General features: G+C 47.1%; 1 protein-coding gene across 1 annotated transcript; it reads right to left on the bottom strand.

Annotated features, from left to right (window-relative positions):
• Positions 1-469: 469 nt before the first annotated feature.
• Positions 470-22,040, bottom strand: LOC119444167 (uncharacterized). Its single transcript, XM_037708620.2, has 8 exons — positions 19,546-22,040; positions 18,524-18,655; positions 17,703-17,932; positions 14,703-14,800; positions 7,801-7,906; positions 6,345-6,527; positions 5,098-5,214; positions 470-689 (listed from the first exon to the last, which is right to left on the bottom strand). The coding sequence occupies exons 1-8, from the start codon at positions 21,356-21,358 to the stop codon at positions 543-545; spliced, it is 2,826 nt and encodes a 941-aa protein (XP_037564548.2). The 5' UTR covers positions 21,359-22,040; the 3' UTR covers positions 470-542.
• Positions 22,041-23,496: the final 1,456 nt, after the last annotated feature.

The raw sequence follows: 23,496 nt of genomic DNA on the forward strand, positions 1-23,496 counted from the left end.
CGTACAGAAAATGTTCGGCGGGTTAAGAACTGATCAAGCTGAAGACTATGAAAGATGGATCATGGACAACATAAGTATCTCTATGAAACGGGTCTGCATGCTTATATTTAGTTCCATACTGACTTATGACGCGTGGCAACCCAAGCGGAAAAAAAATCCCTAGCGCCCCCTGTTAGAGCGTTCTTTACAGTGTGCACCAGCAAGCTATGGTGGAACCCGGGAAACAAGTAGAAAGTTGTATGCTGACTCGAAGCGAGACAGACTTTACGCGCATTTGGCTGAGCCTGTGTGGCCACGCAAGAGTTATCATCTACCGATCAGAATAAGCCCAACCTTCTTTTCTACAACGCCTGGGACCAGTGTCTACAGATGAAGACAACGCTTCTCTTCAGTGACAAAGAACTAAATGACACATTTTTTGTCGTACTTCTTTTTGAAAATAAATAAATTATGCTGGCCCATAGGTTTTTGTATTTACTACGTTCTCCTGCAGTCCAATGGCACTGGTCTGGTCAGGTGACTGATAGCGGGAAAGAAGGAATCTATCGTCGCTCTCTGCTCAAGACAGAGCGCTTGAGCAGGCGCAGCCTTGGGAAGTCGCCCTTCTTGCAAACATTCCTGAAGTCGTCCAAGTCGATGTTGTCGGCCAGCAGGCAGCCGACACGGTGTCCTCGAGACAGCTTGTCAATCTGCGACGTTCAAAGGGCCCGGCGCGCCGAGTCAGCGTACGAGACGTTACCGGGACATAATAAGTAAAGAAAAAAGGAACGAACGACAAGCTACGCAAAGGTCACAAGGGTATTACTGACGGCGCAAGTGCGCGGTAACCAGATCAGAGCGGGGAGCGATTAAGAAACTATCCATCGTATACGTACTTCGGTGTCAGCGCTTCGCCGTACGGAGCTTGATTAACAGTGCCACAGTTTATATAGTGTGACGTAAACAATAATCACATAAGGCGAAGGAGGAAACCCAGTTGTGCTACGCTTAGTTGCAAGTGATCGAGAAATGCACATTCAGCTGCTTTCTTATTCTAACAACCTTGAAAGATCTCGAGGATGCACGCCGCTGTTCTTGCTCAAATTTCACAGCCGTAGATTACGTGCCTGTTTTGGTCCGCATCGTTAAGTAAAACCTTTAGAATCCTTACTTGTCCGCCTTGACCGCAAAAAGAAAGAAGGAAAGAAAGGAAGACGTCTTTGATTACCTAAGCATAACATAACTCAATTACTTTGAATAGTTATGAGCTCCTGACTTCCGGACACATTTAGAGACTCCTACCGGATCTTGAGAAGAAGACCCAGAAGCTTCTAGAAAACTCAGGCTCTTAGTTGCACCTGAAAACTCTAGGAAATTCGTGGAGAAGGCCGACGCTCAATGCAAAGCGCCGTTTTCTTCAAGCAGCTGCGCTACCATAAACGCACACAACGTAGACGTTGCATTGTGGTCGTCGAAAGCAGACGCCACAGCCGACGCCCGGTTTAGGATTTGCCTTCCCACCATGCTTTGATGAAGTAGCATGCACTTTGCACGCCTGCAGCCGGATACGTGCGCGTTGTCCGCAGAGCCACCTAATGGCAAGCACGACATGCACGACCGACCCGACACGAGGTGGCGCGAACAGAACGTATGTTAGCACGAAAGAGAGAGGGACAAGACACGCAGGCGCGAACACGTGCTCCAGACCTCAGAAGCTAGCACTTTGACGCTATTAATGAAGCTAATTATATATTATCGTCCTGTTGTGGATGTACGATTCAATAACGCGAGTAGTGCTTCGGCGGTATAGCGCAGTGATTAAAACGCTAAGCTTCGCACGTATGTCTGCTCGTATCTGCTATGCTATGACCTGCCGGTGTGACCTTCGATGACCTGCCGTTGGTGGTTCAGTGACTATGGCGCTCTGTTGTTTAGCACGGAGGTTGCGGGCGGCTCGACTTCAGAACGCGGTATCCCGCATTCCCATGGCGGCTAAATGCAAAAAGCACAGTATACCCTGCTTTGCGTGCTCGTTAAAAAAAAACATATGGGCTCGACTTTAATCGGTAGCCCAGCAGTAAACCGTCTTTTATTCACGGGATACATATTCGTACACAAACAGGCATACAGGTGTACAGTACAGGCCGAAAGAGCGCAAGGCTATGTTATCACTTCTCTTCTTCGCTGTTCGCACCATGAACAAAACATCTGTGAAAAGCAACTCCTGGAAACTAAGTCGCGTCTGTTAATGTTGCTTTTCAAAAAACAAAATGATGCCAGTAGAGTTATTCAATCATTTCTGCCTGCACCGAATGTGATAGCAGCGCCGCCGCACCTTCTTGACGTCACACGCTGACGCTTGTCTTTAGCCCGCGAGTCGCTTTGGCACGTTAAACCCCAGAATAAGATTTGCATTACTTGCGTCTAACGTTAGGTCTTACATCCCATCCTTATGCAATGCCCTATGCACCCCCCATTTGTTTCACTTGTTACCTCATTCCTTGCTTGAATCAAACAGCGTCGTACGACCACGATTGGACCATTTCTGAGCCCATAACTTCTGTTCGCAGTGCAAATTGAAAGCCTAAATGAAGGATTAGCTTCCAAACAGACGATATAATATAAAGTGTTTTCTTAAATACAACGGGTTTCCCTCAAATCGATCCAACAGTGGCCAAATGAGAGCATTTTCGGGTTTCACATGTATTTGCATAGGGACATCTAAATTTGCCACGATATAAGACTGTCTCTTAATGAACAACGAGATTCTCGGAAGCACATGTACTCTTGAGCGAGCAAGCAGCTACAGGAGGGAGGAAGGTGTAACGCTAAGGTGCCTACCTCCACCCCCATCTCTTTAATAAATGTTATTCATCTCATTCAATCGAATATCAACAGGAAGTATACATAAGTATACTAAGTATACAGAAACCCAATAGAAGTACAATATAAGCTGATAACAGCTTCTGTGAGGGATGGATTCGTCGTTCTCGGCTAATGCAGTGAATCAGCCAGCCTGGGAATGATAGACAGTATACATGGACTTGTCTAAACTTCGGCTGCCTAGTTTTAAACGACTTTTTGGCTTTGCAAGTAGACCGCATTCTTAAATATGTTGTTTTAGAAATGCGAGCATTTTCTATCATTATGCATGTGCGTACAAACCTATTGCACTCACTCGTATAGAAATACGTGATTTCTTAGAAATTTTATAAGAAAAAAGCATGATAAATAGCGCAATGAAACCGTCTTAAGCCATAACCCCGAAGATTAGCCAAACTTATGTCTAATCATCATTCCATTGGTAGCTGACAGCGAAGCCTTCACGCAAGGCTAGCATGCAGGCTCCCTTTGAAGCCGAACAACCTCTGACACGCTCTACTCTCTAGTAAATTTAGCAGGGAATCCTATGTCTCGCTGCACGTGATGTTCACCGACCGACTAAGTTCAATATGTCGGTTCAGATAAAGTCGAAGGGCACGGTGAACGTGTCCGCGTCACGTATACAACAGGTTGCATTATCTGCCTTATCACGCGCGGCTTGATCTTGAAACCTGATAGGAATTCCCCAAACCGTTCTTTGTTTCATTTCGACGACCATCCTCAACTGGTCACCGAGGCGAACGCAAAAGGAAACAAGTGCAGTGAGGCCACGTTGGAAGATATATGCTCTTCAGGTGAGGACACTCGGGAGACGCGGTCGACCAGATAAAGTAGCAACGGCACGGATACCTATCGGCGGGACGACGCAACTACAAGATAGAAAAGGTTTTATTGGTTTTATCGCCCGTTGGCGGAACAACAGGAGCTTCGTGGGAAATCCGAAATGACTGAGTGACGCGCGATAGTAGCTCACCATGGTGAGTAGAGAGCGTGGAGGAGAGGGCATTACCTCGACGGAGCCAATGCCACCTAGAAGCGCTGACAGAGGAGATATAGAGCCACGCGACGCCGCGTGCAGACGCCGTTCTCTGGTTGCTTGCGTTAAGCGCGCGTTCCTTGTCCGCGCAAGCTAAGCCCTCCGTTCTAACAGAAGTTGCGTGGTCCCGCCAATAGGTATCCGCTACCGTCACCGGGTCGATGGACGCGCGCCGTTGCTAATTTATCTGGTTGATCACGTCTCGCAAGCAAGCCGAGAAGTGACCCCACCTAAAGAGTATATATCTTACACCGTGAGTGGGACCAAGACGAAACAACAGGCACCAAAAGCAAAGTGTGGCAACTTTCCCGCAATCGTGCCGACCTTCCCCTTGTCAGGACTGACTGCACCCAGAGCCTCAAATGTGCACGGCAAGATGTCATGTCATCAGTAAGGACAGCTGCAGCGTATGCTGATGACATCTCTGACTCTGCGAAAGGGGGAGATGCACGTAGTTTATAAGCTATGAACCTATAATATTTGCTCTTTATCGAAGAACTTCTTCAAACAGGTCGGCAGCGGTGTTTGATTTGGGAAACGGGTGCTGAGTCTGTATGATGTAGACAATATTTCCTGTTTTGCAGAACAGTAATAATAAAGAAGAGGGTGACGTTTTTTCTCGGCCGAACTCATTGAGCACCAAGTGACAACCTGATTGCCTTTTCGTGCGGAGTGTTCGTGACCTGGACATCACAATTTCAAGTCCACTCGCTTGCTACCATTATCTGCCACTCTCTGATTTCGTGTTCAAGACGACACGTTAGGCTGCTTGTTTAAAAGCTTGTTATGGGGTGCTCTCGTGGCATGTCAGGGGAATTGCGATCTAATGATGCACAATTACAAATTACATTTCTGCTTTACCATAAAAAAATTCCTGGAAAGACGTCATATGTAGAACGCCTCTTTGGTTAACAATTTTGTTTGGTTCTTAAGGCAGTGCCACCCTTCGGCGTCAAAAGTGCCAGGACAAAAAGGGTGAGGTGGGTGTCACCATCCCACATTTCTCCAGACTATAAGATGATTTCTGCTACAGATGACCGAGCAGATGACCAAGCAGCTCACTCTCTAGCAAGTGACCGCTGTCCCAATCCAGAATACCACCTCCTTGAACCGTGCCGCCAGAAGTCAATCATTTTCTGTGACACCGACCACTCTTAGGCGAACATAAAAATGAGGTGAACCAAAAAAAATCAATTTACCTTTATCTCCATCGACATGTCGTCATCGAAGCCGAGCCACGCCTCGCCTACGTGCACATACGTCGAGAGAGTGGCGTCGTCGAAGTGTCTGTGCGGATCTCTGTACTCCTCGCAAAGCTGGTATGCGAGGCAAGGGCAGAAAAAAAAAGAACACGCGACACAGTAAATGCTGTACCGTTATGATTACACGTTCTCGTAATATTTCGCAGGGGTTTACAGCCATTTTCTTCTTTTTCTGACTAGTAGCAAGCCAACGTCGCGCATGAAGAAATCGTCCAGTGAAGCACGATGCTGCAATGTATGAAGTACCATAGCTCACATCACTAAAATTTGTATATCACTTTCTCGAACCTTTCCTTGGGAAAATCTGAGTGTAAACTGTTTAGGCCTAAATTTTCTCACGTGACTGGAGCTAAGCCTGCCACGAGCAGTTAGGGGTGATGGGAGGGGCGCTTAAGATAACAAACTGCATCTCAACGGTGAACACAAACGGATTCGTTAAGGCACCCTTAGTCGTACTGCTTCCTTATACTTATTTTGTGCGATTAAGATTCCACCACAGTTCTTGAACATTCCTGTCTGTGTAAGTGACGACAAAGCCTTCCATAATGCAGCGAAACTGGGCGACCGTATTCCGCGGAATCCTATAGACCGCACTTAAGCTGCTTGTATGACCTTTCGCTCGGTTTAAAAAATCACGCAGCTCTTTACGTTGTTAGCACGAATGAAGAAGACTTACGTTAGCCAATGCTTAATGGCACTAGATGGACAACGCAGGGATATTTCAGAAATACCGTATAGTTCAGGGGGCGTACCTTATGACTGGTTGAAGTATACTACTACGCACTATCCTACGCACATGAGTGGACGTAATCACTAGTTTATTCAGAAACGCGTTACTTTATGCGCATATAGTCAGATATAAACATCTGTTGAAAACAGGCTCTTGTGACACGGATGTGTCTATGTTAGTTCATGATTATAAATGTGCGGTGATTTCAGGCGCGCTTGTTCAGCGTAGAGGTGTGTATAGGGAATTCCATGACCTACCGCTCCCTTGGCCGATCTCGAAAGCAGTGAGTGTTTTCCTTTTTTTTCTGTTACGTACATTGATACCACTGTGGAATGGAATGGAATCGCCCTAACAAGCGGTCGCTAGCAAGATAAATGTGCGTGTCACATCGTCGCGTATATGGCGGCGTATATTAAACGGAGTTCTGTGCAGACGGAAGGAGAAGCGTGTATACCTCTGAGTAGGAGAAAGCCGTGTTGACGTAGGAAGCCAATGATCCGACGCCGGGGTTGGTCGAAGGGTCAACGTCCTGGTCCAAGACGTTAAATTTGTACACGGCCAGCGACACGCTCAAGCATACGTGATCGCGGTCGGGCGACACCAGCCTCAAGCTCTCTGCCAACCGCATAGCGTTCTCCTGAAAAGCAGAAACAGATAAAAGGAGAGAGGAGGGAAAAAATATATTAACGGTGGGGTCATTTAACGGTGGGGTCATTGTGCGTGGACAAGGCGAATGCGTGTTTGTGAACTAAGGGCAACAGATGCCGTGTTGCGACCATTTCTTTCATTTGATTCTTTTGGCCGTTTTCTAGTACGAAACGCTGAGCACGATCTTTCTTGGTGCAGTTTCGGTTTAGACGCCGGCTGTGGCGTAGCTCGTTTGTCGATCTGCTGGCTTCTTGCACTTAAACGGACGTAAGGCAACCATCTTATATGCATCTCTCCTTACTGTCAATTCAAACCAATCGTTTGTGTGTTTGGACGAAGGTGCAGATGTATCACGATTGCTACTTGCGCCCGTTGCTCTGAAGAAAGTTGGTGGAACACTTAACATGCAAGTCGAGTGCAGTACGTGTAACATTAACCTATGCGTGTGGACGTCTTGCTATAGTGAATTGGTCGCAACCAAGTGTTTGTGCCATTTGTCACATGGTCACCCGCTGGTTTCATCCCACCAGTTGTAGCAAGTCGCCAAAAGGAGACGTTGGTTCTTCGACCGCAGTCGCCATTACTTCAAATAGCAAAAAAAAAAAGAGAACAAGTTTTGCGTGCATTTATCTGACAGGATGTTGTTTATCTGACAAGATTGTACTCCTATCCGGCCCGAACAGCAGTCGCGAAGAATGGCGTCTAAAGGAGCGGTTGATATACTTCACAGGGACCTGAGCGGCCACCGTCGCAGATAACTTGGTGATCCACACGGTAACAGCATGCACAGTTAATGTACAGGTTACAGGGTCTATTCCGCTGCCCCTTACACATGTAGTACCAAAAAAAGAAAAAAGGTTATCCAACCAGCAGAAAACGTTTACATGTTTTTCTCTCCAAAAACAGACATCATTTTGCACCAACAAAGAACAGTTTCTGCTTCTCCCTCTCTCTCTCGTTTTAAGGGTCCACCAGTTCTTTAACGGCCCGGCTGCTGGGGTGGAATTTTTAGACGTCTACTAGCTACGAAATCGTACCAAGAGCACTGTAGTCAACTAAGCACGAACCTTTTGTTCATGCAGTAATGTAGGGGCAGCAAGGATGTTTCGAGCCTCCAAGCGATCAGCAACTCTGGGAAAAGCTTCTCGCGTACTCTAGCGCTCTCTACAAACGTGACACAAGCTGCAGTCTATGCGTGTTATATTGATATGTTGTTATTGCCATCGTGAAATTATCTTAGCCGTATAGGCGTCAGGACTCACCACGGAATAGGACTTGCGGTTTGGCGACGCAAACGGATTTGGAACCGAGGTGCCGAGGGTGTGTACGTGGCGTGGATCGTTGCGCAGAAATAACTTGTGCACTGACCTGCAGCAGGCATACATCACTTGCATTCAAGTCGTCACGGCTGCCATCTTGGGTACACTAGCATGTCGAGTGAACTGCATGAACAAGAAACGTGACAGCAAGACATGGCGCGTCTTGCGTCGATCGACAAATCGATAAGAGTGATAACCCGGTGAAAAACGGCCACTGTCAAAAAATCTGAACAACGTACGAGTGATAACACGGTGCACTGAGTGACGCCATCTTGGCCGCCGTGTTCGGGTACAAGCACGGCTAGAAGCTGCGTCCGCGACGTCAGGTTAAAACTATCTACAGTAAAACGCGCTATCGATGCACTTACCTCACTTTTATGAATAAAACGAAAAATACAGTGATATCCACGCTTCCTGTGGCATAATAGCAAAATGTCAACTGCTTGATGAGAGCTCTAGCGATTCTTCACGAGCGAAGAGCGCTGCGTCTTGTTATATATTGCTGAACATCCCGCAGATCGTTGAAATCCCAGTTTGCCTTACGGCCAGCAGTCGTGGTGGCACCCTGATTGCAATATCATATTGTACACCTACCGTGACCAACAGCCACGCCCCTAACGGTATGCCCAGCTGTGACAACGAATGCTCTGCCGTATCTGCGGTAGAAGCTGTCTCGCTCCGGAGTCGTCAGCGTTTATGGACAACGTAGAAAAGGGGGAACATAAGCGTCTCTTGTTCCATGTTGTCTTATTTTCGAATTCTTCGTAACTTTTGATGGTAGTAACAGTGATATTGGCAAAATTATGGTTCACATTTTTTTTTCGCGCTGATTTTTCTATATCAAATATTCAAGCTCGCCCATCTTTTTATGAGACTGCCAAGTAACATAATAATATTCATGCTGTGTTCAGTTCTCTGGCTTCTTCTGCTGCCCTTTTAATTAAAGGTTAGTATAAAAAAAAGTCCGTATTATCAAGTACTGTCAACGGGCAGTGCAAATCTAGCCTGTATTGCCTCAATCACAAAGAGGAACGTCGATCACCGCCAGCCTATAGCACAAATAGCATGAACTGCTCGTTCTCGTGCGAGCTTCAACAGTTTCAAAAGGTTAATAGGGTAGTGTCTTCCCACGAAAAGAAAAACAGGACAGACTGTGATAGATTTTGTCTTCTCGGTATGAATATTATACAGGAAACGTACTTCGAGCAAGAGACTCGAACATTACACGACGGATTCGCTGGTTTTCCTCAAACCACCGGAGCAGCATGGGGCTCAGTCAGATGTTTCGAGGTGGAGCACCCTTTATGTTCAAGTGTATACAGAAATACAGTCGAACGCCTTCATAACGAAGTGCTTGGGCCTACGAAATCATTCGTCATATAGGTCAATTCGTTGTAAAGGTCGCACACCGCACAGCTCACAATAGAACTTAGACATAATTATTCCTTCGTTGTACAGGTAATTTTGTTATAGAGGCGTTTGTTGTAGAGGCGCTAGACTTATTTGATGTGTCCACGCCAAGCGATGAACAGTAGGCGAACAAGAGAAGCTTCAACCTCGAGCCAACGTTTCGTGAAGGGGCTTGTCTTCAGGGACTCTCTCCGAAGACAAGCGTCCTTATCGAAACGTTGGCTCACGGCTGATGCATTTCTTGCTCACCTATATATGGCTGATCACTTCAAGCTTCCATCTTACTGTTACCTCTTTGTCTAGTTTACACCTCAAATGAAACACTTTGCGATCTCCGTAGCTGGGGATTCGCCGAAGCTCCCCATCTACAGTACAGCCACCGCCACTTCTACCACTCCCATCCCGAGGAAGAAACACGACAATACTGCTGCTGAAAATTCAGATGGCTGGATGAAGGCATGTATCTTGCCATTAACGTACACTGGTGTTATGCTTCTGTTTTCTTTTTTTTTTAGTTTGATTCTTGGTTGCCTAAGCTGATAGATCCGCGGCACAGGAGTGTTTGCACACGTCAAAGAAACTGGCACGGCACAGAAGCTTCCCTATAGCCAGTGCTGCTTGCAGCCGCGTTAAGCCTTACACGGTCGAGACAACGTACAGAACGAACGAAAAAAGAAAGAACAAGAAAGAATGAAACCGACGCCTTTCATACCGCGACTGGTCATCGACGCCTGTAAGACCCTATTAACCGGTCCTTTAGTGCTGCCATACCTTTTATTATTTCTTTGTTATATCAAAACGAGCTCAATCAGTCTCTTTAATGAGGACAAGCTATTCGAGAGGTCTATTAAGAAGACCGTGGTGTTAAGGACTCCAGTGACGCCCACTGCATAACGTTTCGTGCTCATCCTAAATCATGGCAGTGCGTACACATCACGTACAAGCCCTTGCCTACAATTACACCGGGAAATGGATAACGCTGTAAGCCGACGTTAAATTCGCACTGCGGGCACGTCGTACATGCCTAACAAGTTATAGGCGTCGCCGTGAAACGAAATAATCTGCATGCGAAGGTGGCCGGTCTTGTGCGTCCCCTCTTATGGTAAACAGCGCCGCGGAGACGTTTCATAATTTGTCCGCATTCGAGATGCGAGCTTACATACGTTGGCCTCCGGCCGCCCCACAATTATCCACTTAGCATTCAGTGCCGAGTATAATGGTGCGATTTCGAATCATCATTCTTTTCCGGGCGCCCCTACTCGAGCTAATAAGTATCAGTGCTAACGATGGCATCTTGCAAGAACTTTTTTTGCAGCTGCGAGTATCCCGAACCTTCTTTCTCTCTCTCTCTCTCTCTCTCTCTCTCTCTCTCTCTCTCTCTGTTTCCCGTCGTCCAGACGAGTCAATTTGGAGCCGCTTCGGCGCCTATACGGCATTTGTGGCCATCTTTATTTCTTCGGAGACGTAGACCTTTAACGACTGCAAGTGCAGGATGTGCAAAGAAGATCTACATGACTAAGTTGCACTTGAAATCTATTTCCTACAACGTTTTCTATTAATTACCTGTTGTGGCACAGGCTATCTCCCGTCTGAACCTCTCACCTTGCATGACACAAAAATTCACGATTACGTACGTAGCATGATAACAATAAAAGTTCGGCAAGTGTTACACTCGTGTAACACAAGAAGGCGATCGCTTGCCGTACATATTGTAATACATAAAAAGTTATACAATCGGGGTTAGATTTCTTTGTAAGACATATTGGTAATGCATTAAGGTATACAATCGGGGCTTGGCTTCTTGCAACACACAACAAGCCGCAATGGCAAGTACACGTGTGGAACTAAGGCGACCTTCTGAACGCCACATGTGAACGCTTAACGTAGTACCTAAAGTGCAGCATGATAGTGCACACACAAGGGCACACCTTTAGTCAGCGAAATGACTGCGACTTGACGTGTGCAATCACGCACGCACTAGGCACACCTTTAGTAAGCCAGAACCGTGGAGCAACCGTGGCTTCACGGAAGCGTGTTCGTCTCGCAGACCGGAGGCCCGGGCTCGATTCCCTACCCAGACCAAAATGTACCAAATTTTCTTTTCAAAGCCACTAATTTACTTTTGCAAGAACCTCCCTGAGAAATGTGACGTCAAACCGAGAATTTTTTACGGCATAGGCCATTTTTCGTCACGGCGCAGCTTCGCCAAGGGCACCGCCAACATACTAGACACCTAAGTCTTTCGCCTTACAGGCCACCGGCCACGCAGATCAAGCGTTAACGTGAAGCTATTCTGCAACAACAAATAGCAGAACAGGCGTGCTAATAGTAGATTTAAATGCGAAGCATTTCTTGGCGAACATTTGCTACTTTGACAGTATCAATCTATCTATCTAGCTAGCCGCCTACGTCTTTGTGCTCTCATGGTCGTTTCGTTAACTTGGTAGGTACCAAAATTGGCACAGTATGACAAGAGTGTACGACGAACATAAGTGATAGGTCATGACACAAATGTCATGACATGTGTGTCATGTAGGTCATGACAATGACCCAGCGAAAAAGATTAACACTCAAAAGCCACTGAAATGGGTTCTGACGTGGCTACTAAGTGAAGGAAACACTAAAGGATGATGGTATAAGTCATAGTCATGACTATGACTGAGCAAAAATGACAATGACTCAGAGAAACAAAGTCTCGCTTCTCCTCTCCCGGCGCGCACCTGCTACATCGCTCGCTCACTTGCTCGCAACACCTGCGTGCGCGCACTCGTTACATGCTCTGACGTCAGCACCGGAGAGAGTGGGTAAGGTGCGCTTCCTGCGCCACTCGCTAGGGGGCTATTCCCCGCCAGGTGGCGCGCGCTGCGCTTCCTCCTCGCCCTTCCTCTTTCCTCGCCCGCATATCCGTGCCAAGGGCACGGTGTAAGAACCGTGGCCAAGGGAAAGACGTTCGTTCGCTTCCTCCTCCGAGTTCGCTTCGTGCGTTGCGTTCGCCACGGAGGTGGTCAACGAGGAAGCCGCCGGGCCAAGCACAGCCTACTCACAAGAAGAAGACCTACAGACGATGGTTCTCTGTGTCTTTGTCGTTCTTTCAAAACATACACACACAAAGTTAACCTAAAGAACACCAACACCAAGGTGCGAGTGCCGCTAAGAGACACCTAAGTCAAAAATTAGGGTCGCCTACCGCTTTTGAATTCCAATTATGAAACCACTCAGTCACGTGTTTATACAAAAAATCCAAATAAACGATTTGTCAACTCTATATTTTGCGCCTGTCTTGAACACTTAGCTGTGCTTGCGAAGCGTGATCTGCTTCTAGATCCAAACCCGTGCAATGCGACTTACGCACGAAGTCTCGAGAAAATTTGTGAATAGTGTAATAAACTGGGAAAGAGGTGTCTCCATCTTAAAATCACACTTGAATTTGTATCGGCCCTCGGCATGCAGACGCTCACGCTGTTCTGTGCTGTACGTTGTCGATGACGTGTTCTGAGCACAATGACGACGATGATGATGTTTAATGACATCCCCCCTTTGAAGGGGGGCGGGGTCAAATGGTCACCTAGCCAGCCAGCTTGAGCTAATCAGGTTTTACTACAGCCACCGCAGTTTATAGCATTTTGAGTATGCCTCCTTGACCATTTCTTTCTTCATTCAAATCTCCATCTCTTTATTGTACAGTTACCTATGTTTGTAGCCACTTCCACTCTATCAATCTATTTTACCTGCTTTTTTTTCGCCGTTACTCTAAACATATCCTTTGTTTGTCTCGAATGCTGACCAGTCAATGCTCCCATCTGCTTTGAATACCTGCGCTTCTAGAAGTTGGGCGTTTCATGCGGGTCTTGCTCGGTGAATATCTTGGCAATACCCCATTCCAGTTCCAGCACGTCTACAGCATACAGCGGTACCTGGTGGCGTCACCGTGGAAAGGCTCCGCCTTCGCCCCGGCGACCACATTAGAGCAAAGAGTAGATTGAGACGGAGCATATATACATGCCATAACGCGTTATTGTAAAACTTGACCTATAATATCGCGTTGTCGCTCTTGTTAAAACGTGCCGGGAATATTGAACTAAAAGACATTTGTCGCTGACAAATGGCCTAAAAGGGCATATCTGTGGTTCTTGCTAGTCAGATATTGAAGAATCATTTGTCAGAAACTCGCAAAGCTTCATAAAGTCATTGCTGCGGCTGTGTTAAATGATGCGTAGCCTTTCATAGGTACAATTCGGCTCCAACAGCGGTGGTCACTACCACAGAGACTGATTAGGAATTACACTACCTCGTGTCTCTTACAAACATGCTATTTCGTACACACTGTGACGCACTCGCGTTCGCTCAACACACCTCGACTGTTCGATTAGGCGCCTCCAAAGTTGGTCAAGTCCAGCCTATGATACTATAAACAAATGCGTGATCAATGACGAAAACGAGTTATCTGTTTTCCCAGTACAGCCGCCCAATGCTCTAAATATTAGGCCACAATTGCGCACATGCTTCTGTCATGCCAAATTTGCTCTCTGAAACGTCTGGCGCGTGCGTCACGTACCAGTTTATAGCATACTTCCCACCTGACCGCCAGCGCGTTGAGACGCTGTGTTCGACTGAACTGCCTTCGGGATCGGCCCATGTTTTTGAGCCAGATGATGATACTTCCAAACTGGGTGAAGTAAGCTTGTGAAGCTATCGCAATAGAAAGTATTCTAGCGATCATACGATCGAGAGGGCACAGGTGTCATCCGAAACAAGCAATAGCTGGCCCGACGACGACGTCATACGATATACGAAGATAATAGGTTATAGACGACGTCTACTCAGAAGACGAGGACGACACGACTACAATAACAATGATGATGACAGCATGACATCACGAATACATGACGATGACAATAACTACGAAGATAATAGGCGACCACTACTCAGAAGACGGGGACGGCACGACGACAAGAACAACGATTGTGACGGCATGACATCACGAAGGCACGGAGATGACAATAACTGCGAAGATAATAGGCGACGAAGACGATGATGATGATGAAGGCATGACAATGATGAAGGCGCGAGGATAAAAACTAGGACAAAGGCGATGGCTGCACGGCAGTGACGGTGGCACTTCAACCACACCACAACAACGACGATGAAGATGACACGTGCCGACGATGATGACAACGCCGACGAAGGCACTACAGCGACAGGACTATGACGACGGCACAATGGCGGCACGACGGCTCACACGTCGTGTACCTGCGATTCAATATTGAATCCTGGGGGAGGACAAGTTGTTGCTTTCTGACAACTGCTTTTTTTTTTGTTATGAAAACAGGATGCTAGTAGCCAAAACATTGATTCAGTTGCAACCCACTTCACGAATATTGCCTGACGTAAAAGTCATCGCAGCAACAAAAGCACGTTAGGCTATATAAGCTTACCCTGCGAGTTCTGCTAGGTTCGTTCGCAGAAGTCCGGTCGCGGCGATGAAGTCGATGAGACCGACAAAGTGATAGCCCGGCATGTAGTCTCTCGTCCCCTAATTAAAGAGAAGAAGGAAGAAGAAGAAAACGGCAAGCATTCGGTAGCGGACGATTTACTTTGAGTAACAAGAATTAAAGTATTGCTTGCCGCTGTTGCTATCCGGTAAATGTTAAAACACGTCCCTCCTCTGCGCAATGATTCTTTGAGTCCCATTTTCAACGCCATCGAATCTACCGAACTTTCCTTTCGGCTCCTGTCACCGTCACGTGCCGGCATTTAATTAATTTCTCTAGGCAGGATATAGTTAATCCGCATTAACGCTTCGACGCTAGATGAGCAAATAAAAATAAAACCGTAGTTCTAAAGCGCGATGAAAGGGGCGAGTTGGTGGCTGCTCATGCCGTCTTCTAGCGCTATGTACAAACCAAAAAGACTAAAGGATGAATGCAGAAAACATGGACGACATCATTCGTCTGTCTGTGTTTTCTTTATACACATCCTTTCCTCTTTTCGGTTTGTACATACCGCAAGAAGAAAGTGCGACCAGTATTTCCTTTTATTTTGTTCTTATTTGATGCTTCATTTCTTCATGTTGCCCCTCCACTACATATCCGTGATTAAACCAATCAGGTAACTTAATCAAGGACAGAAATATGAGCGTTTCGTCAATTCCACCCACACTACGGTTTGCGAAGGGTTCAACATAATTTTCCTCGATGTTGAATCATTACAATACAGGAAGAAATAATATAAAAACTCGATACTACGGGCTATGCTACGCGCAACACAAGGCGATGTAGTATTTAAAGGAAACACTTATAAGTGGTTGTAAATATATTGTAACTGCAACATTTACTAGACTGCGGCCTGGAAAAGTGGCTGATATGGTGCACTGGGGCCAGACATCCACGCATAAAGAATAATCTGCAGGCCTCCATCCCATATCTCAACTGTAATCAACAGCCGAATAATAAAGTGTAGCAGACCATGCTGTACATGAGGTACACGATGGTTCCACCACAATTTTACTTACCAACTCGCCGTGCCTGAACTACTGAAGTGAACTTAAAGGATTTGTCGGCTACATTTACAGCTTTGCTCTGTCATGATTATGTTTCTCGTGTCTACAATGCCACACATTTAAGACTGGGCAAAGCCGACGGGTTGACCATCACGTTTTACTTAGACTCATTCATCACATGCAATTTGAACCTGAGATGTGGGTTGCGTTCAACCGCCTGCTTCATTTTGGCCACCCTGATCAAACCGTCCACGCTCCCGCTTTCATGTGGGCTCAAGTATAAGCGAAGCACTCAAGACGTTATCGAACGGCTTTTCACTCCGCCTGCTGTCCGCGGGTGTGATCCGATCAAACGAAACAGATAATCGAACCGTATCGACGATATTCGGATCACGTGAACGAACTGCGCGCAGACGAGAGCATCGCCTGAGATCGCGTTCCATTCCTTACGACATAGTTGTCTTTCTATCATCTACCTCAGTGTAGTGGTCCCCGAGTTCCAAGCTCAGGATGAACCGCTGCTTCACAGTCCATTTTTTCTTATAGCGCATTTATTCCACTTACAAGTGGATTTACCCACTCCCCGGCAGGAAAAGCATCTGGAAGCACCCGTCACCTCACCTTCTTCGCGACAAGAGGGGATGAAGACCAAGAGGCCAAATCCTCGAAGCTGAAAGGAGGGCGGAGTCTCCGGGAATCCCGGAAGCGGGGACGGGAATCCCCGCGAGAACAAAATACTTTCCGTCTTCGATGTGCGACGACGGACGGAGCACTCCCCACCACGCTCTACCACAAACTTTTTTTTGTCTTTCTTTCATTGCTTCTATCTTTTATCTTGCGTTGTGGTGCCGCCCGGCGCCTCCTTTATTGTCGTCTTTTCTTTATCCAGACTTCCAGACCAAGGCTCAATCTGAAGCGCACAACCCTGACACCGCGGTTGAGCTGTCCACCATTGTGTGAGACAGTCATCGCTGTTTTTTTTGTTTTTTAATCAATAATCACTTCCTCCTCCGCCACTCACGGAACGCGCTGCAGTCACGTGTAAAGGGGAGGGGGAGAGTGTACCTTTGCATACGACACTCAACATCTCAAGTGAATGCCCAGAGGAGAACGGCTGTCAAGCTCGGGAGGATGGGGAGCTAGACTAGCTGGTTAGAATCCCGCAACTAAACCATTTGTAGTAACGTTCATCGCTGTAACAAAGGCCTACCTAATTTCCACCTATCTTTGGTGTTCCACCGAGAGGTGTTTGTTTGGCCGCCTTAGCTGCAATAAGCGTACTCGGTTGGTAGCGACAGTCCATCCAGAACGGAAGCGAAATATAAAATATAGCTCGCACTCGCCCGGAAACAAGCATGGTAGCCGGCTCGACTCAAAGCAGCAGCTTTTGCATTCCCAGAATACCAGAATCAATAATAAAATGCTCCACGGTGTACAATAAAGAAGCAGCCTGTAGATTAAAACAAATTCGCAACCTTCAAATGCGGCGCATCGCATCGCCCAAGTGTAGCTTCACAATATAAAGTCTGATTATTTATTAACAAATAAGCTGGTTGATTAGTCCATGGCATTTAACGCTCCAAAGGGACATTACTGCTGTACTGCCGTGAGATATAAAGTGCATTCTTCACCACACTGGAGTTAACGATCAATTAATAAGCATTCCACGAAAAAAAAATTTATAAATCATTCAATAATATCAATAAGCCTTACTCGGAGGCGCACCTAAATAAAAGTACGCGAGTGTTTCATCACTCCGCCCCGATCGCATGGCAGGACGAGCCGACAGGAATCGAACCCGGGACACCTCACTCACAATATTCAGTCAGTGAGTCGGCAGATCTAACAATGCATTGAACAGTCAGGCAAGCGATCCATTAGGCGATCCCAGAACAAATGAATTAATCGTTCCATCGTATCAATCAGTCAATCTTACCTGAAGAAGCGTGGCATGCGAGCTGGCATCGTAGTCCGTCGCCAGGCTCAGGTCAAAGGCAAGTCCGGAGAGACTGCCCTCGAGGATTAACGACCTCGCCTTAGCAGCGAAGACCGCGGACACCGGGAAGTCCGTGAGCACGGCCCGCAACTGATTAGCATCGAGAGCCAGGAGAACGCGGGGTCCGAGCCTGAAGCGGTCAACACTGTCCGCCAGTTCGCTCCACGAACCTTGGAAGCAAGGAGACCACCTATTACTTGACGCTGCTTCGGAACGCTGCGTTCTTCCACAAATTGCGAAACCAATATTGGTCGGAGCTCACTGTACCGGCCTCAAGGAAGCACCTCGTCATGAAGGCACGAGCGACGGATGTCTCCATCTGGTTGCGCAGATAAAATGCATTCTCGCAGACGCTTAACCAGCATCGTCGCCATCGCTCTAAACTAAACGAACAAAAGAAGTGCTTAGCAGTTTCATTGGCAGGTGCGGCAGCTAGTTCTAAAGTTACCGCCATTTTTTTCCCGCGATATAAAAACGAGGAATGCTGTTATGAGGTTACTTAATTTCGAGACGACGGCATTCTCTTCATCTTGTAGTTTTAGGATAAAAGCCTCATTTATGATTTGCGTATCGTACAAACGCACCAAACAAGATGGCCATCCTCTTTTTTTGCTAAACATACAAACTGCTGCAACTACAGGCCAGCAACAATGAAAGCGCCAGGACTTACATGAATCAGCCTACCAACAACAGTCCCCACCATTCAATAATAGTCAGAACGTTAGCCCTTCCCGCTTGGGAAATAAAAGGAGAAACCGTACCTCTGAAGACAGCCTGTAAGGTCTTCCTATTTGAATCGTAATGCACTGAGTCATAAACGACGAAGTAACTGCAGAGTGATGGAGGAAGAGGCCCCGAGTACGTTGGCCCGACAGAGCAGTATAATGGTGATCCTGTCAAAAAAAAAAAGAGCACGAAATACTAGAACAAATCAGAAATCAACAACATGGGCGCGTGCTGCGCAAACCAAAGAGCTACACAAAATATGGGTGGGGGGTCTCGAAAATCTTCATTGTATAAGACCTACTCTGACGTGATTTCATTTTATTCATATATAGCTAGTAAGCCTTACTTAAGCAGGAGAAATCAAAGTATAGTTTCACGTGTAGGTTGGAGTTCGGCTATAGACTACGTACGACCACCGTTGAAAAACATTGCAGCAAATTTTAAAGATAATTGCGAATCTTTCCGACGAACTATGCTTCGTATTCGAAGCCGCGTCGTGCAATGCATATAGTACGTTCCTTTAATGGAAGGCGAAATGCAGAAGATGAACAACAAGGTATCCACACCTGTCTCTAGGTATAAGTTACGTTTCGTTCTTTTTGCGTGTGCTCATAGTTGAAAACGACCGCAAATAGTGTCTCACGATAAAAGCTCGGCGTCAGATTAGTCCGACATCTTGTGCAGGAAACAGAACTTTTCTGCCGTGCTGACAAAACTGGCCTCGTCTTTACCAAAGGTTATCAGGCTTACGACAGAGACTGCTGTCGTTACGATAAAATTCACTATGTGGTGACGATAAGATGACCTATTTTACAGCATGAATATGTTGCCACATCAAAAGCACGTATTGTAAAGACAGCAAGAAAGTATCAGAATACGAATGTACTTTTCGTCGTTACATTTTTTTTTCTTTTCGACTTTGTTAGCCAAACCCACACCTTCAGGAATGTGTCGCTTTTTTAACGCGATGTCAAAAGCGTACAAATGATTTCATAATCGTTAGGACCATCGTCTTTAAGGTCAACATCTTTTGCGAGTCTCTCCTTCGCTGTCTCACCTGTTTTCTCGCTCGCAATGCGGTTTTTCCTTTCTTCTGCCGGGTGCTCCGAGAACTCCTCCTCGTCACGTGTGGGGAAGACCGTGGGTCCCACCCCTCCTGGGATCGTCGGACCACCGATGTCCATCGCGCCCCACTCGACTCCGAGGTCATCGACTTCGGTAGAAGCAGCCAAAGAATGGTCGCCGTCAACGACCGTTGTTATCGCTGCGTCCGCATCGAGCAGCTCTTCCTCCGGGTCGACGGTGGTATGGATGTGATCTTCATCTCGTTCCCGCCGCTCCTTCCTTTCGAGGAACTCGGTGAACTCGTCGGCGATGCGGTCGAGTTCGCGAAGCAGATTGAACGAATCGGCCGTCGTCGTCGACGAACTTCCTCTGGCCATTGGTCTGTAGTCCATGGGATGCCCCTCCAGTGACGGAGGTGCAGGATCTGCCGACGTCGCCTTCTTTTCCGTGGCTGGCCTGGCCTCTTCTTGCGGCGGTATGTCTTCCTGAAAAGGCTCCGTATTGCGGCCACCATTATCGCCCACGCGCAGCTGCCTGAACTTTCCTGTCTCTTCGACCGGGCGCCAACTAGACGGAGAGGCTGAGGTGGACGTCTTCGCGTTGAGCAGTGGTCTCTCGCTGAGCCGACGTTCTACTTCGGCGCTGCTTTCGCTACCTCGAGGACTTTGACGTCTTAGAAAGGCGCGGTCGTAAGCGTGATCTTCTGCTATGCTCGGTCGCGTTTGCGATTCGCCAGCACTTCCCCAACCTTCTGTCTGTTGCGAATTGTTCAAATCTAATGGCTTCGCAAACCACGCGTCGGCGGTAAGATTAGCCTTGCTCGTTGTACGTGCAACTCGGAGCGTCCCCGGGAAACGCGCCTCTGAGTCCAACGACGAAGTACTTTTATCACTTTCGGTCATGTTTGACAAGTAAAGGTGGTTAACAGAGCCATTAGTGAGTAGATGTTCGGTATTTGATCTGGGAGATGGGCTATCTGCCTTGATTGGATACACGCCGTCGCCCGCGGGTATGCTACCGTCCGACACCGTTTCACGAACTCTATTCGGCACTAAGCTTCCTTCCGGATTACCGGCTGCATTAGCAATAGAGTGAGGCGCACTCCCGGCTCCTGAAACTTCCATTCTTCTTCTGTACCCTGGAGGCTTCGTTAACGGATGCGGTATGCCTTCGTCGAAGCCAAATGTTACACTGGAGACGCCCTCGACGGGTGCCCGATTAGACCCGGGAACGGCTCGAGCAACGCCAAAAGCAGCACCGCTGTTGTCGGATTTCGTCCCAACCAAAATGTCACCGTCATTTTTGGACCATCTGAAATTTTCTTCGCTGTCTTCGAAAATACCAGTTCCCTTCAAGCCGGACAGTTCTAGTGTAAAGCTTGAAGTGAGTTCAGTTGCCTGGGACGCGTTTTCTTTTTCTGGTGAGGGAAGAGTCGGACTGCCCGCGGAGTATTTGACATCGACGCCTCTTCGTAATTCTTCGAGCGGCGTACTTTCAAGTTCGAAGGGATCAACGTAATGGTTGATATTTTCGGAAGTGCGGGATGTCCACGTGACCCTTCCAATTACCTCGTTGACCCCGGATGGAAGGAACGTGCTTCCGGTTGCCGTGTACTTGCCCTCGACCAATGAAGCCGTTTGATGTGTCGGGTCTTTCCTTTGAATTGAAGAGCTAGACCATTCTAGTTCCGGCTGCGTTTCCTGCATTGTTATGTCTCGCATCGTCCCGTCGTTCGATTTATTTGCGGATACCACACCGATCAGTTTGTTCTCGACAGCTGGTGCTTCGAAGGAGGACGATCGCATCTGAGTTCGACTAACACGTTCATGAGCTTCGTTTTCGCTGACTCTCCTCGCATCCGGTGGCGTCGAGCTGGGGATCGGTCCGTCTTCGTGATCTTTCCACACGGCCGAAGTACAGTTCGTTCTGGAGATTTCTTTGCGAGACCCAGTGCCGAATCTGGCGTGGACGTCTTCCGTTCCCGCCGGTGACCCGAGGCTTGCGGTGTCGTTAAAGCCGTTCACGGCTCCATTCGAACCTTTTACAGCCTTCCCGAGTTTCACGTTCGGTTCGATGGCGTCGTAGCTGAAAGACGAAACGTTGCTGTCCGCCGATCCTTCTCGCTTCCAGTTTAGACCGTGCCTTTCCGAGTGCGCTCGAGAATCCGTTCGCGGACGTCGAACCGGCGTCGAGTATCACGTGGTCGTCAATCTTGCCGTAGTCGACAATCGTCGTGTCCTCGTCGAAGGAGATGGTTTCCGCCCAACGTGGCGACGTACTAGACGTCGTTGAAGTCACGCTCGCAGGGTGGTCTCTCTTCCGAGTGGGACAGCCTCGAAGCCGTCGAAGACCCTGACGAGCGGTGCGTCGTCGTTGTGTAGAGGGCCTCCCTCACCTTGTCCAGGAAGCGGTCCCACAGAAAACCGGCGCGATTCCCTGTCGAGTTTGCGGGATGCGTGGAGTTCTTCAGTAAGGCCAACAGCATGCGCCCCCTGTGGGATCTTTCTGGTAGGATAGACAACGCAGAAACCTTAAGAATGTGCGAGAGGAAGCTGGACAGTCACTAATGGTGTATTTATTTATTTATTTATTTATTTATTTATTTATTTATTTATTTATTTATTTATTTATTTATTTATTTATTTATTTATTTATTTATTTATTTATTTATTTATTTATTTATTTATTTATTTATTTATTTATTTATTTAATATGATGTTCCGGTATAACGAAGACTCGGGGAACAGAGAGAAGAGAAGGGTGGTCAAGATGAACGCTTGAAAATAAACAAATGTACGAGTATCTTAACTCGTATTTTATATTTAGCGCAGCTGCTTACCGGAACGCTTATTTAGTTTAGTCAGTTCGTTAGTTGCTCAGTTAGTGAACACAAGGATGCCTAAGGCGGAGCATCGTATGAAGATAATTCCTGAACTCTAAAGGTTGCGTTCATTGAGTCGTTATCTCCTCATCTGAAGCACTGAAACTAGGCACTATATCAGGCTTACTCATTATCACTGATTATATTTTTAGATTATAAAAGCTTTGGCGGGTTAATACTGCAAGAGCATTGTTTGCCAACAAAACTATGCAGAACTGTAGTGCTTACCGTGAACTCCAAGGTTTAGGGTCATCCCTGTAAGATAACAGATTGTTTTGTCGCCACAGCGTCAGTTGAAAGGCAAATATCGGAAAGTAACCTTATTATGGCAACTATCCACTTATCATTACTGCTCTGAAAGTCGTAAAAATATAAATACAACTACGGAATTCCGAAGGCATGGTGGCTCTAGAACTAACAATCGGGTTTGTTGTGGTGTAATACAGGACCGGAAAGCGAGCCTTCCTCAAGCAACAAGTAGTAACAACCAGGCGTCGGTATGCATGTAAAAGTTGGCTTAGTTTCATTACTTGTAACCTAACCCAACTTCTGGAGCTCTTCCAGAACGCTCGAACACAACCAGTAGAAAATAGAGAGTTTGAGCGTGTCCGGCAATCCGCTAAAAAATTAACGCAGGCAGATTGACCGGAATATCGGGTGATTGGGGCCGAAAACCTAAGCGGCCCCCGCTCACTCGGTATTCCTCGATCACAATTCAAGGTATTCGAATACCGATCATGGTATTCCTCTAATTCGATCACGCCGATGACGAAACTTTACACAACAGCGAAGTAGACTTGGCACTTGGTAACTGCAGTAATACATCTGAGTTTGTCTGGTTGAGCTCTGCGCCACCAGTTGGCTGGCACTGTTCAGGACACTTGCGTTTACGCCCCCGCTCACCCGGTATTCCACCCCATCAGCTTGCGTTTAACGGAATACCGGGCATGCTAAAGCTCTTTAATGACATTAGCCGACGTATATATTCCCAGGCTCAGGAGTGGGGATCAACGGCGAATATCTCAGCAATCTTCGGTTTGCCGATGACATTGTCCTATTCAG

This window comes from Dermacentor silvarum, chromosome 3, assembly GCF_013339745.2.
Source record: "Dermacentor silvarum isolate Dsil-2018 chromosome 3, BIME_Dsil_1.4, whole genome shotgun sequence".
In the NCBI taxonomy this organism is placed as follows: domain Eukaryota; kingdom Metazoa; phylum Arthropoda; class Arachnida; order Ixodida; family Ixodidae; genus Dermacentor; species Dermacentor silvarum.